A 14,776-nucleotide genomic window follows, 5' to 3' on the forward strand; every position below is an offset into this window, starting at 1 on the left:
ACAAAGGTCTAGACCAAGGTCTTCTGACTCCTGACCGGAGCTGGTTTTCCTACAGCAGACCCAGTCCTTGATCACCCAGTCATGCCCATCGCTTCCTCCCAAGGTCCTCACTGTCAGCTTGGAGAGTCACTGTCCTCCTGTTGCCTCTCCTTGCTCAGCCTGGAGGCTCGCCGAGGATTCGGGGACACAGCTACCTTGTTTACTGCTGGGGTAATGGATGAATAGACAGACAGATGGATGGATGAACACCCTGGGCCCGGGGAGGTTGCACCACTGGGCTCCAGGGCAGGCTATCAGATCCAGAGGGAAGAGGGAAAGCCCCACTTATTCTCCATCTGTCTGGGGAAGGGGCTGGGCCCTGCTGGCTTCAGCTGCTCCTGAGCCCAGGACCTCTGCAGAACCAGGCCAAGACCAGGCTGGGGGCTCATTTGACTCCCCACAGGCCAACCCCTAAGCAGGCCCAGGTCAGGCTGGTGGGGGTGCTGTCCATGTTCCTTCTCTGCAGCCCTTCACCATCCACTGTTTTCTTAAAGATTGGTTTCACATGCAGTTTTAATTTCACCTCGTACAGCACACCTGCCATGTCCCCAGGTCCCTTTCTTCCCTAGTAGAGGCTGCACGTGAGGGGTTCTGTACAGGGACGAAGCCAGCAAGGCTCCAAGGAGGTACAGATCTGTGCGAGGGGGGGCATGTGTCCCATGTGTGTCCACCAGTTAGCTGGTGTGAATCTCTCTTTGTGATGGGGGGCGGGGATCTCTGTATGTCCAGGATGCGATGTGCTGGGTGTGTGTATACCCGCACGTGCACGAGGGTGGCTGTGTTCAGGAGTGCGTGCCAGGGGCACATCCTACCCCCCCCACCCCACCCCCACCCCGTGTCAGGGAAGGAGAAAAGGGGAAGATGACCATAAAAGGCCAGAGAACTGGAGCCTCCTGCCCCTCCTCCCTCCTATTTCACTGGGAAGGTAAGTTCTGGAGAGGAGAAGCCCACCACAGTTCCTCCCCTGGGCGGGCTAGAGAGAAGGACATCAGAGGCAGGCATCCCCTTCCGCTCCATCTCCCCCTTGCCCGCCCCCCCCCCCCCAGCCTCCAGCCTCCAAGAGGTGTGAGTCAGCAGTAGCCCCTGGCTAGAGCGGGGGGGGGGGGGGTGGGGGGGGTGGGGGTGGGGTGGGGGGGTGGGGGGTGAGGAGGGGGAGGGCAGGGGGGCCATCTGGCATGCTCAGTTACAAAATCTGCTAATGGAGCTTCTTCCTAGGCTAGCATCAGGCTGGGCCAGCCTTCTGTACTCCAAAACCCGGTACCCAGGTCCCAGAGAGTGGGGCTCCCAGGTTCCCATCACCCCTCCCCTGGAGGCCGGCTAGGCAAGAAGGAGCAACGCTATTTTCTAGATAAAGAAACTGAGGGCCAGACACATCATCTCGACTCATTACTAGAACAGCAAACACTTACTCAACACTCCCCCAGGGCAGGAGGTGTAAGCCAGGGCTGTAAACTAGCTCATTTATCTTCCCAGCGATGGAAGACAGGCACCGCTAGCCCCCATTTCACAGATGTGGAAACCGAGGCTGCGGGAAGTTATGCAATCTGCACAAGGCCACACAGCTACCAAATCGGAGCTAGAGACTGATCTGAGCCCAGGCTCACCGGGCCCCAGGGCAGCTGCCTGACCCCGATCTGCGTCTATACTCCACCCCACTGAGCTCCCGGCTAGGCTCCTGGCTAGGACTCTGCGAGTATAGGGAGGGGACAGAGAGGGGACTCGGGAGTCATGAAGGAGGGGCTGAGGGGCAGGCCTGGCGAGGATGTGAATACGGGTCGGGTCGCCCCAGTTTAGGCATTTTCAGGTCTGTATCTGCTCTGTCTGGGGAGCTCTGAGGTCTCCCTCGGGGCCCCTAAGGGCAGAAAGTCCTTGGGAGTCGCAGAGGAGGAAGAGGGGGCAGGAGGCTGGCCCCCATCGTGGTACATTTAGCCGAGGGCCCTTCCCTTCCTGAGGGGGCAGTTTGGTCCCTGTCGCTGGGCCAGCACCAGCCAGCCCTGCCTCTCCTACCTCTCCTGCCAGCCTCAGCCCTCCCCAGTGGGTGACAAGCTCCCTGGGAATGCCCTGACAGTGCCTTTGTTTCCCTGAAATAAAAGAAAATTGAGCTACAAAGGGAAACCTCAGGTAGCTTTTAACGGGGACTCGGCTGCCTGAGGCAGAGTGTGTTCAAGCTGGAGGCAGTTGTCACCGGCAGAAGGGGGAGCTGCCTGCAGCCCCCCCCCCACAATACCGTGATCGAGTTTACTCCAAGAAAAGCCTCTTCCAAAGAACAGTAAAGGAGGAAATCAATGAAAATTGATAGAGAAACGTAAAGCAGCTGTCCGCCGGGTGCCCGTGTGTGCGTGCGCATGCGCGTGTGTGTGCATGTGTGTGCGTGTGTGTGTGCATGTGTGTGCGTGTGTGTGTGCATGTGTGTGCGTGTGTGCATGTGTGTGCGTGCTCACACAGCAAAAGCCTGCTGCCTGGACCCAGGCTGAGCGCCAGGGCCGGAGGCCAGGGGCTGGGAGTCGCTGCAGCTGAGCCGCAGAGGGTGCGGGTGCTGGGGGAGGGGCCGCAGCCCGGGCTCCCTCGGTTAAGAGAGAGATTAATATATTCAGTGCGCTCGGGGTAATTGAGGGAACAATCGAAGTGTTTTTCTAAAGCCCATAAAACGGCCTCATTTGCAAGGAGGAGCTGCCTGCCCCCAATCCCGGTATTTGATGGAGCTGGGGAGGGAGGGGGGAGCAGGGGCGACCCCAGGGGCTGGGGACCGAGCCGGGAGGGGCTGGCAGGGCCGGGCTACCCAGTTCCCACGTGCTCACCTCTGTCCAGCCCGGCCTCTGCCTCCCGGAGCCTGGGTCCCCACCTGTGCAACGGGCCACGGGCGGCCTCCTGGCAGGAAAGTAGAAGGGGGCGGCAGGAGGGGGGCTGCTCTAGGTGGGGGAAGCCTACCTGCCGGGGACACCTAAGGCCGCCCGGAGGCGACGCCGAGCAAGGGGGAGGCCCATCTCCCCGCCCCCACCGAGCCGATCTGCAGTAAAGTTAATGAGACCCACATGGCGCGCCCTGCTCCCCGCGAACCCTTCCAGTCTCCGGGCCATAGAGGCTGCGTGTGCAACAGCGAGCAGTAAAAGGCACAATGAATTTAAAAGAGTAAAGAGGGAGGAGAGGGAGGACTTGGAGCCGCAGGCCGGCCGGAAGGGTGCAGGCTCAGGCCCCAAATGGGGGGCCTGCAGGGGCAGGGGGAGCGGAGGGCGAGGAGGGAGGAGAGGGACTGGGAGGGAGGGAACAAAGGGAGGGAGAGGGAGTCAGAGGTTTAAGGACTGAGGGCAGAGGGTACGCCGGGCCAGCCATTGCCATCTCCGTTCCCCTCCACTTCTCCTTAATGAAAGCCCCCAGCCGGTTGGTGCCAAAGCCACCATCAGAAGCCACAGGCTTCAAGCCAGGTGCTCCGCATTTGGTGATTGCTTTATTAGCTTTTTCTTCTCTTTTTTCCCCCTCCAGGGCAAAAGGGAAAAAAAAAGTGTTTTAAATGGAAAGAATACAAAAAAAAAAGACCCTTGAAAGCGTCATTTAAAAGGCTCCTAGGGAACTGAATCATTTCCATGAAACAAAACTGCAATTGTTTGGAGGAGGTAAATGCAGGGCAGAGTGGGGGAGGGAACCCCATCCCCCCATCCCCACCGCCCTCCCCTCCCCTCTCTTCCCCAGCTCCTGCTTCGGTGGGAGGATGCTCGCCTGCTCTGAGTGAAAGAGCCCCGAGGATGGCTCCCAGAGCCACAAGCAAGGCATTTTTAAGTTCATGTTTCCAGAAATTTCCATCACTGGGAATTTCCAGCCCAAGGTTTCTCTCTTAAACTGCTCTGCCTGTGGGAGTTTGTCCTTAAACTTTCAGCATCTCTTAGGTTGAGTGAGGTACCAGGAGGGATGTGGCCCTTGAGGGCTTAGTGGCTTGAGGCCCAAGGCTGTGGTGTCCTTTGCCTCCAACCCCACAGGAGGCAACGTTCACCCTTAAAAGAATTGACTCCAGCAGCCTGACTGTGGCCTCCACCTTGGGCTTCCTCACCTTCCGGGACCCTCCATGCCCAGCACTGGACAGGCCACCCTCATTCTGGTCAGATAAACTCCCTCTTGCTCTGGGGGAAGGAGGGAAGGCCATGGGGGTGCCAGGGTGGCATGGCCATGTGGTCTTAAAGCTGCCAAGAGGGTAGGGAGGTAGCTCCAGGGGCCAGAATGAGTCTGGTGGAGCTCTGCCCAGAGAGGAAGTCACCAAACACCCCATACAGCTGGGGGCAGGAAACCTGTAGCTGGCTCCATGCTTGGGAACCCCCCCCTCCGCCCCGCCAACGGGGCCCCTGCCTAAGTGTCAGTGCCCCATCCATGGGTCAGGGGCTTGGGGAGGGATCTGGATGGATCCCGGCACACACGGGTGAATTCAAGAACTGGAGAAGGGAGGGTGTTCGCCATCCCAGCAGAGTCTCAGGATCCTGGGAATGCAGCGGCAGCACCAGTGCGTCCTTTATGGCCGCACATCCTGTGGACATGGCTCAGGGGCACAGGGGCTGAGGTTCAAGTCAGTCACTGCCACCCACTTGGAGCTCCGCCTCCTGCTGCCTGCCTACTCTCTGGATCATTGCATTCCTAACCTCCTGCCCTCTGCCCTGGACTCCGCACTCAGCCCGTGACCATCAGCAATTCTGCTTTGAAGACTGACACACAAGATGGAGAACAACTTGTGAGCTCACAATGAAGCTGTACGTCGAAGAGATTCGACGGTCTAAGTGCCTGATGCAGACACGACGGCGACGATGACGGAAGGTAGTCCGGAAGGAACAAAATCAATGCAGAGAAGGCTTCCTGGAGGAGGTGACCTTGAGCCCGGAAATCCATTCCTGGCCCCGAACTGGCTGCAGTGCATGCAGTCTCCTCTCTCCATCCTTCTGCATCACTGCCTCGACTCACCACCTCACCCTACCCTCCTCTCAGCTGTCTTTCTCCACCTCTTTAGTTGAGAGCCCAAGACAGCTGGGTGAAGTCCTTCCCTTCTGGGCTCTATTTTCCCATCGGCAAATGGGAGGGAGGAGGGTTTCCGAGGGCTCCTGCGGTTCTAGGCCACAACTTCCCGAGGGCACTGGCCACAGGCCGGAGGGACTGTCCCCACCCCGTCTCGCCACTGTCCTGCCAGCAGTAGCTTGGAGCCTCCGAGCCCCAGCTCCAGAAAAGTGCCCGTCGTCCTCGTTCACCTGAGCGGAAAGAAGGCGGCCCGGCTATCCTCTGAAGGGCCCCGTGGCATTGTGTCCCCCACTGGCTTCCAGGCCCTGCCATCAGGGTTGTGATTGCTGACCTCCCAGGAGGGAAGCGATCTTTCTCTCCCTTGAAAGCCATTTTCTTGTCTTGGTAGAAGCAGACATCTGACACTTTAAGAGGTGGAATGGCAGGGAGATGATGGCATTAAATAACAGAAATTAGAGCAGCCGCCGTTGGCTCCCGCAGCCCAAGGCCCCCCTTCCCTGCAGCCACCGCCCCCCCACATGCATTCAGGGCAGCAGCCTGCAAGCTGCCTGCACAGCCCTGGCTCGGGCTGGTCCCAGAGAACTGGGGACAGCTTTCCCCTGAGCTCTGAGCCTCTGCATGTGTGTGTGGAGCCCTGTGACAAACTAGGACAGCGGGGCCAGGGCCGGTGAAGTCAGGGCGTGTGGTCTGAGTGAGTGGGATGTCAGGTAGGACCCCGGGACCCTCCAAGTCCCTCACAAGCAGCCTTCTCCGCCCCCAGCGCGTGGCCGGGTATACAAGAGGTGGTCCAAAGTATTAGTAGATTTTTTAAAAAGTATTTGTTAATGGACTGACGAGTGAATGAATGAATGAATGGATGGACAGAGGCTAAAGTGGTCCAGTAACAGGCTGAGACCTGGAGGAGAGACTGCCTGGGTCCCTTCCGGTTGCCCTGCACATGCTGCCGGATTGCTGCCTAACGCGCGGCTCATGATGTTATCTTCTCTCCCCTGTGCCTCCCGAATTGAGCATCCACCTGGCTCTTTTGCCACCTTACCCTGACTCGCTCCCCTTTCTCCAGCCCATCAGCCCCCCTTGAACCTGACCAGTCCACCACGCTGGGCTCCCTGTCAGGCCCAGAGAGAGGAGCTGCAGGAAAAGCCAGGTGCCTTGGGCTCCAACCTCGGCGCAGCCCCTGCTGCCAGCGAGACCCTCTCCTCAGCCAGCTTATTCTGGTCCCTCCCTCTGGAATACCTTCCCCAGAGCCCGGCCTGGCACCCTGGAGTCCTACCCGCCGAGGATAGGCCCATAGGGTCGGACCATCAGCACCTAACAAATGTCTGATGGTTGAACGAATGAATGGACTCATCTCAAATGACATCTCTTCGGAGGGCCTGACTGGCACCCTCCCTCACCAGAGCGCCCCTTCTGGCACGGGCCTTACGGGACTATATCAGGCCCACACTGTGTCCAGTGTCGACCCAGGCACCGCGAGCTCTGGGACTGGCCTGGCTTTGGATCCCCTTCCCCAGTGCACACTAAGTTCCCCCAGGAAATGTCACTGGTATTAAATGGAATCCTGCGTCCTTGGGGATGATTCTCGATTTCACTGCCTGTGAAATGGGCTACTACTGGCTCTACTAGCTTCCACCTGTCCTGGCTTCGAGGCCCACCAGCCACACTGCCTGGCTGCAGAACGCAACCACATTGGGAGACCCTCCTTCAGCCTGGACAAGGACTAGACTCTCTTCCTTGGGTCTGAGGCCACCAGGATCTGGTTCAGGGCTGAACCCCTCCTTTGGGGGGTCCTCCTTTGGGAACCAAAGGCTGTCAGGGGACACTCACCCATTGGGCAAAAGAAACCCCACCCAGTGCTGTCCCTGCTCTGTATGGGCATTGCTCCATTTTCCCGTCACCCCCTGCAAACTGGGACCCCCGCCTCCGTTCTCCGACTGCAGGCTCTCCGGAACGGAATGAGGCCACCCTCAGAAGTTCTGCTGCTCTGCTCAGTGAGGATCTGGGGACGGTCAGGCCCATCGATCAGTGACTTCCAGCCCCATCGATCAGTGACTTCCAGCAGGGGTGGGTGGGGAGGGCTGATGCCAGAGCCAGAGCCAGGTCCCAGGGGACACCCACCTGCAGCACCCACCCGACGGCTGGGGCTCTGGGTGCGGAGACGGGAGTCCTGGAGACCAGTGTGGGGGAATATTAGTGCAGGGTCAGGGATGAGGAATACTGGGGTGGGGGGTGCAGAATTGCACAGGCTATTGGTTTCTCAGCACTTTCCATTTCTGGGGGAGCCTGTCTCTACATACCTATTCATTCCCAAGAGTTGGTGAGTTGAACGGGTGGTCTCAAGGAAAGAGGGACAGTGTTTGTTCTCTGGGAGGATGGCCTTGGCACCTGCTTCTGGAACCAGTTTGCCTTTGTAATCAAAACTCACAGTATGGGGCACAGCTTCACTTTACAGAGAGCCCAAAGCTTCTTACACTATAGAGTTGTCATTCTGGAACCCAACCTTCCTGAGCCTGGGTCTTGCTGATACCCAAGAGGAGAGCAGAAATTCTGAACACGCCTCACTAAGAACCATCTTTACCATCAGCATCACCACCATCTCTGTCACAACCAATATCATCACCATGACTATTATCATCACCACTACCATCATCACCATTGTGTCCATCACCACCATCACTATGACTGACCATAGTCACTGGGGTCCTGGGGTCTGCCATTACCACCATCACTATCACCATCACCATGACCACCATTACTACCATTACCATCATCACCATCGCCACCATCCCACCATCTTCACCTCCAATATCATCATCATCATCATCATCATCATCACCATTTATGATACTCATTGATGAGCAGCTCCTGCGTACCAGACACTCTATGTGGCTCTGTGATATAGATATACTCATTTCCGTTTTACAGATGAAGAATCGGAGGCTGAGAGATCACCCAGATCTGTACCTATCACTACACTTTCCCCTACTAAACCTGTCCTGGGGGCACCTGGGGGGCTCAGCGGTTGAGCATCTGCCTTTGGCTCAGGTCATGATCCTAGGGATCAAGTCCCACATCAGGTTCCCTTTGGAAAGCCTGCTTCTCCCTCTGCCTGTGTCTCTGCCTCTCTCTGTGTCTCTCATGCATAAATAAATAAAATCTTTAAAAACATAAATAAACCCACCCTGGGACTGTCTCGAAGCCTAAAATTCGTACTATTAGGACCTTCTGTATCCTAAAGCTGGGGAAGAACAGCTCTGAGTCCGAAAAGTACATGTATGGAGACATAGGCTTCGTTCAAGAGTTCATTCGAAGTCACCTTGGCTGAAATTCATGATTTCCATAAAATAAGAGATAACCAGTCTAAAGATGGTATTGGCCAGCCCTGCTAAGGGACCTGATGTACGTCGTAGGCTTCCTCTGCAATGATTAGAATCCGGTTCCTTCAGATTCCCCCAAGGAGAAACTGAGGCAAAGAGGGTTTAGGAGACCAGAGTTCTAGTCACCTGACTTGCGCGTGAACTCGGGCAGTGGCCCCATCTGTACTGTAAGTATGAGTTGGATGGGAAGTCTTCCCCCAGCTCTGGAGGTCTGAAACTCTGTATGTAAGTCACTGTGGGAAAGGCCAGAGTCTGGCCATTTGGGGAAGAGAGGCCCCCTGGAAACCTTTGGGCCTGACCAACCAACCTGGGTCTAGAAGCTGTGGTTTGTCCCGCTAAGGTCTAAGGTCTTAGAGATTCAGCAGCTCTCTTCCCTTACACGCTTGGGTTTTTGTTTTGTTTTTTAAGATTTTACTTATTTATTTATGTGTGTGAGAGAGAGAGATAGTGAGAGAGAGAGGCATTGGGGAGGGGCAGAGGAGACGTCGACTCACTGCATAGCAGGGAGCCCTACACAGAGCTGGATCCCAGGACCCTGGCATTATGGCCTGAGCCAAACCCAGGCGCCCATTCCCTCACATGTTTGAAGTGCCGCCCTAGAGATGTCACAAGGTGGGACTCCAACCTCCGTGCGCCGCTCAGCCCTGTGTCCCAGTGAGCAGGCTCCATTGTACACAGCTGTTCCTTCTAGTTGGCTTACCCCAGCCAGGCAACCCTTGGCCCTTCCTACCTTCCTGTCTCCTTTCCTTCCCTCCCTCCCTCCCTCCCTCCCTCCCTCCCTCCCTCCCTCCACTTTCTATAGAAGGGCGGGGGTGACCATGCTGCTCTCAGCCCTCCCCCACGGGCCTCCCTGCCCCAGCTCAGCCTCTCTCGGGAAGGCTCATTCTTTTGGTGTGTGTATGTGTGTGTGTGTGTACAGTTATCTTTTAAAACTGTGGTAAAGGGGATCCCTGGGTGACTCAGCAGTTGAGTGTCTGCCTTCGGCCCAGGGCGTGATCCTGGAGTCCAGGGATAGAGTCCCACTTCGTTGGGCTCCCTGCGTGGAGCCTGCTTCTCCCTCTGCCTGTGCCTCTGCCTCTCTCTGTGTCTCTGTGTGTCTCTCATGAATAAATAAATAAAATCTTTAAAAAAAAATAAAACTGTGGCAAAATATACACAACGTAAAATATACCATCTTAATCGCCTCTATGCCTGTAGCTCAGCGGTGTTAGGTACGTTCACATTATGGCGCAACCCCTCTCCAGCGCCCTTCTCCTCCCATAAAACTGAAACTCTACACCCATTAAATAACAACTCCCCATTCTTTCCTCCCTCCAGCCCCTGGCAACCACTCTTCTACTCTCCTGGCTCTCTGAGTGACTGCTCTAGGCACCTCGTCTAAGTGGAGTCCCGCAGTATTTGTCCCTTTGTGACCAGCTTATTTCATTCTGGGGCATTCTGTCCCTGGCCCGGCCTGCCCTGTGTCCCCTCCCCTGCCTTTGCTGGTACTCTTGCCTCTGCCCCAAAGGCCCAGCCACACCTGTTGTCACCCTGTGCATCCTGCTGGAGGCTCAAAGCCTCCTCCTCTGTAACTGGGGCAGTGACTCCCTCCTGTGCCCCACTCTGTGCCATCCTCTTCTGTCTCAAATGATGACTTACCATACTGGATGGAATAGAACTTCAGGGGTCATGTCTGTGTGTCCAGGCCAGAGCCGAGCAAAGGATAGGTACCGAGGGGACCATTAAAGAATTATTGAATGAACGAATGAATGAATGAATGAATGAGTAGATGGACAAACCCAATCCAGCTTTTACTTGCACACAAAAGAGTAAGAAATGGTTCTTTGGGGCACCTGGGTGGCTCAGCGGTTGAGTGTCTGCCTTGGGCTCAGGTTGTGATCCTGGGGTCCTGGGGTCGAGTCCCACATGGGGCTCCCTGCATGTCTCTCAGGAATAAATGAATAAAATCTTAAAAAAGAAAAGAAAAGGTTCTTTGTTGACTTCAACTGGATTCCAGCAGAGAGAAGCAAAGACCATTTTGGGCTTTTGACTCATACTTGGACTTAGATGCATCCTGGTGCAGGCTGGTGCCCAGGTAAGGGCCAGGTAAGTGACAGGGCAGGAGGTAGTGGTTCCTTTTTTTTTTTTCTTCTTTTTTTCATAAAGATTTTCTTTTCTTTCTTTCTTATTTTCTTTTCTTTTCTTTTTTTTTTATTCATAAGAGACAGAGACAGAGAGAGAAGTGCAGAGACACAGGAAGAGGGAGAAGCAGGCTCCATGCAGGGAGCCCGATGGGGGACGCGATCCCAAGTCTCCAGGATCAAGCCCTGGGCTGAAGGTGGCGCTAAACCATGGAGCCACCCGGGCTGCCCTCATAAAGATTTTCTTAAAAGATTTATTTATTTATTATAGAGAGAAGAAGCAGAGGGGCAGAGGGAGGGGGAGAAGGTGAGAAGCAGACTCCCTCTGAGCACAGAGCTCCACATGGGGTTCGATCCCACAAGCCCCAAGATCATGACCTGAGCCAAAATTGAGAGTTGGATGCTTAACCAACTGAGCCGCCCGGGCAGCCCAGGAGGTCGCGGTTCCTAATTCTCAGACTTCTCTGGGCCTGGCCTCTGTTCCACAGAGGAAGTCTGGAAACCTCAGAGAATTTCCAGAGGTCAGGGCTGGCTAGCACCCCCATTTCACAGATGGAAAAACTGAGCCCGGGTAGCAGATCAGGACCAGCTCCCTCCTCTCTTCCCAGGATTCCCTCTACGCCCATCTGCCTCCCTGACTCAGCCTTCTGTGGTTTTCAAAAGATTTAAACTGCAGGCAGAGGCCTGGCTCCCGCAGAAGGACAGGAAGGAGCAGGGTGTGGGTGAGGAGGGGGCAGCGTTGCTGAGGTCCAGGCCTCCCTCCTGGGCCCCAGCACACGAGGCCGTGGTGAAGCCCTCCAGTGTCCTTTGTTCCCTGGAAGAGTGGCCGCTCAGAGGCTGCTGGCTTTGTCTGGAAGAGCCTGGCCTGTGATCAGCCCCTCCCAGCGGCCCCTTCCCGCTTCCCACAAGGGCTCCTTTCAGCCTCCTCTGTTGACACCTGTGGGCTCTCAGACCCCCGTCCTCACCCCCAAGGAACCATCTTCAGCTTCTCTTGCTCCCTGCAACCTTCCTGGTGTCTGCTCAGAGCTGAGTCCTCCCAGCAGGGACATCTGAGAGTTCCTGGCTCTACCATCCTCTTCTACAGATGGGGAAGCAGAGCCTCAGAGAGATCACAGAGGGGAGTGAAGGGAAGGACCTGGACCTCAGGCCTCCGGATTTCCCGGCCAGTGGGGTGGTCTCAGCACCCAGCCTCCCCCAGCAGCCTCTCCCCTCCTGCCCCTGCCCCCTCCACCCCCCTGGCCCGAGGGGAACCATCCCAGGCCCACACCCCACTCCTTTCAAGTCCACAGCACCAGAAGCCTACAGGGTGATAAGATCATAGACTCAGCACTGGTCAAGCGAAGCATCGCAGCAGCCTCTTTCCATCACCCAGATTGGAAAACAGGCCCAGAGCAGGACAGGGCCTCTTTGTGGCCACATTAGAAGTCTGGTTTCTTCCCTCCCTTGATAGTGGGCCTTAGGGTTGGGGCCTGGCTACCCCGACACTGTGCCCTCTGTCTTCTGGCCTCTGGCACCGTCAGGCTGCAGATCCTGCCCTTCCTGGCCTCCTGCTCCAGGCTCGGGTCATGCCTGCAGTCGGCTCCCTGGCCTTCAGCTGAGCAGGAGGCTGGGGCTGTACCCGTGACCCCTGTCCTCACCCGGCAGCCCCTCTCTGCCAGCCTCGGCTCAGAAGAGAGAAAGTTCCCGAGTAGCAGAAGGGAGAAGGCCCTAGTGTCTGGCAGCATCCACAGCACTGCCCTTCGCCTTCCCTGCGCCTACTCACTCAGCTCTTCTTCTGGCTCCGAGGACTCAAAGTCCTGAGCCAGCATCCAGCCTGCGTGGGTGCCCTGCAGACTCTGGGGGTTCGGAGACCAGCAGCAGTCCTCCTGTGCGCCCGAGATGGACAGGCAGGTGACTGGGGAGGGAGAGCGGGAGCTGGCAGGGGCAGTACCAGGTGAGCACACCGGAAGGCCCAAGGAAAGGTGCCACCTCAAACCTTTAGGTGGAGAGACAAACTTCACAGTCAGGCTCAGACGGGGAGACAGCGGGAGAGAGGAACAGAAAGGGAAGGACAGTGGAGAGAGAGAGGCGGGGAGGGGGCGGGGCGGGGGGAGAGACAGATTGATGTAGAGTGGGGCAGAGCCAGACAGGAAGGAGAGACAGAAAGGTGGGAGGCAGGCTAGACTGGGCGAGGCGAGGTTGGGCTAGAGAGACAGTAACGGGGATGGAAGGAGAGACTTGGGGCCTGGGATAGGTGGGCAGCAGAAGGACAAGGACACAGAAAGAGAGGAAGGAGCCAAACGGGAGTTACTGACGGACCCACCAGTAGGCACCCGAGTGCAGAGCTTCTGCTGTGTTCTCATCAGACCGAGTGCTGCGCGGTGTGTCTCAGGCAGGCCACGTACCCATCTCCGGGGGCCTTCGCCCAACTCCAGGGACTGGGTCCCAGGCAGAGTCCCCAGCCATGGAAGGGAGCAGAGTCCAGGCCCTGGAAAGGGAGGTTTCTGGGCAAAGAGCTGTGAGCTCTGTGCATGCGTAGGGGGTGGGAGGAGGGAGGATCTCTGGCAAAACTTCTCCTAGCTCAGTCACTGCCCTGGCACATCATGTGGCCTCTGTGGGCCTCCATTTCCTCCAGATGTGACGGTGAGTATGGGTAGAGCAGGGGTCTCTGAGAGCTCCTGCCCTAAGGCCTGGCCTTGGCTCAGGCTCTTTCTTTGCAGCTGATTTACTGCTCTCTCCTACTTAACTCATGACCTTTACTTCATAGTCCAAGACGGCTGCTTGAGATCCAGCTGTCACACCTGCATTTCAGCCAGCTGGAAGGAGGAAGGAGGAAAGAAAACATCTGTCTTGTAAAGAACACCTCTCTTCAGAAGTTACAGTCAACACTTCCTTTTCCATCTCGTTGGCCATTTCCTAGTCTCGGGGCTGTATGTCAGCTTCCGGAGAGGCCAGGGTCACAGTTTCACACAGCTCAGAGATGCCTGCGCAGCTGCTCTCACGCAGCAGGCTTCCATACAGCCTTAGAGTCTTTACCTTTTGTTTACTCGATACGTAGGTAGACAGATTGTAAATACACATTTCGAGCAATGAATATCCCCCTTCATTGCCCCAAACTCCTCCCTCTCCCGAGTGTGGCCACTAGGAACAATTTGCTGTGCGTCTACTAGATTCATTTTCTGGTGTATTTACACACACACGTACATGCACGCACCTGTGCACATAAAGGGTGGGGCCACGATTCGTGTGCTGCTCGGCGCCTGGCGTTCGTGGCTGGCACACTTGGCGCCGGGACCTGGAGGTCGGAGCATCCCATCCCTGAGGAAGGACCTCACTCTACAAGACTTAGCAATGTGAGCCATAGACTTGGGCTTGTTGCCAACTTCTGCATTACGAGGGGCCTTGGAAGAGGCAGAGCATCTTCCCTGCATTTGTATGCAAAGGGTCTTTGAGGGTAGATTTCCTGAAAAGGGGCCAAAGGGGAGATCTCTGAGTTGCGGGTTTACCCCTTTCTGCGTAATATCTCTTCTCAGGGCTATGCCCTCTGTCTGGGTCCTCATCACCTCGGGGCAGCAATCCCCCATCCTAAAGCCCGCGCTCCGTAGGCTGCCCAAGCTTTTTGTTGGCTGTACCCCTTTTCTCCTTGGAGGAGGAGGAAGGTGCCTCCCTGGGTGTCCATCTCCTGGGGATTTAGGGCTTTGTTTCTGGTCCCATCTTTGCCCCTTCCCCCCTCCCCCGGCTGCCACAGTACCACCAGTGCTGTTTACCCCTCCAGGGCTCTGGAGGAGGAGGGGAGAGCACGGTGAGCCTGAGCCCGCCTCCAGTGAACAGAGAGGACGGGGATGGGGATCGGCTGGCCCACTGTCCCCGCAGCCTTGGGGGTTGCAGGAATGTGTTTGGGATGAAGAGCAGGCCCCAGAACCCCGGCCTACTTCTGGAGAGAAACGGGGCTATGGGGAGTTGAGGAGAAGGCTCTCCCCCTTGAATGGATCATTCCTGAAATCCAAGCTCCAAAGCCCCACGAAAGTGTGACAAAGTCCCCCTTCCCATGGTCAGGGCCCTCAGCCCAGCTGGGCAGCAGCGGGAGGCTGATCGGGTTATTAAAAGCTTAGCTGGTGGCTCCCCTCTGGCTTGGAGCAATTCATCAGGCAGTGGCCCCGGGAGTGGGGAGTGACGGATGGTGACAAATGACGGTAGGTAGGGGGTTCCTGAGCCCATCCGGGGCCACAGCTGGGGAAACTCAGCCATCAAAGCCCGGCGGGCTTCTCCAGCAGA

General features: G+C 56.7%; 1 protein-coding gene across 1 annotated transcript in view; it reads right to left on the minus strand.

Moving 5' to 3' along the window:
• Window positions 1–12,988, minus strand: part of CCDC33 (coiled-coil domain containing 33) — a 107,726-nt gene extending 94,738 nt beyond the window's left edge. The window contains exon 1 of the mRNA XM_055320094.1: window positions 12,825–12,988. Within this exon, the coding sequence (XP_055176069.1) occupies window positions 12,825–12,864 (40 nt within the window). The 5' untranslated portion in view covers window positions 12,865–12,988. The remainder of the gene's footprint in view (window positions 1–12,824) is intronic.
• Window positions 12,989–14,776: the final 1,788 nt, after the last annotated feature.

This window comes from Nyctereutes procyonoides, unplaced genomic scaffold (genome assembly GCF_905146905.1).
Source record: "Nyctereutes procyonoides isolate TBG_1078 unplaced genomic scaffold, NYPRO_anot_genome, whole genome shotgun sequence".
In the NCBI taxonomy this organism is placed as follows: Eukaryota; Metazoa; Chordata; class Mammalia; order Carnivora; family Canidae; genus Nyctereutes; species Nyctereutes procyonoides.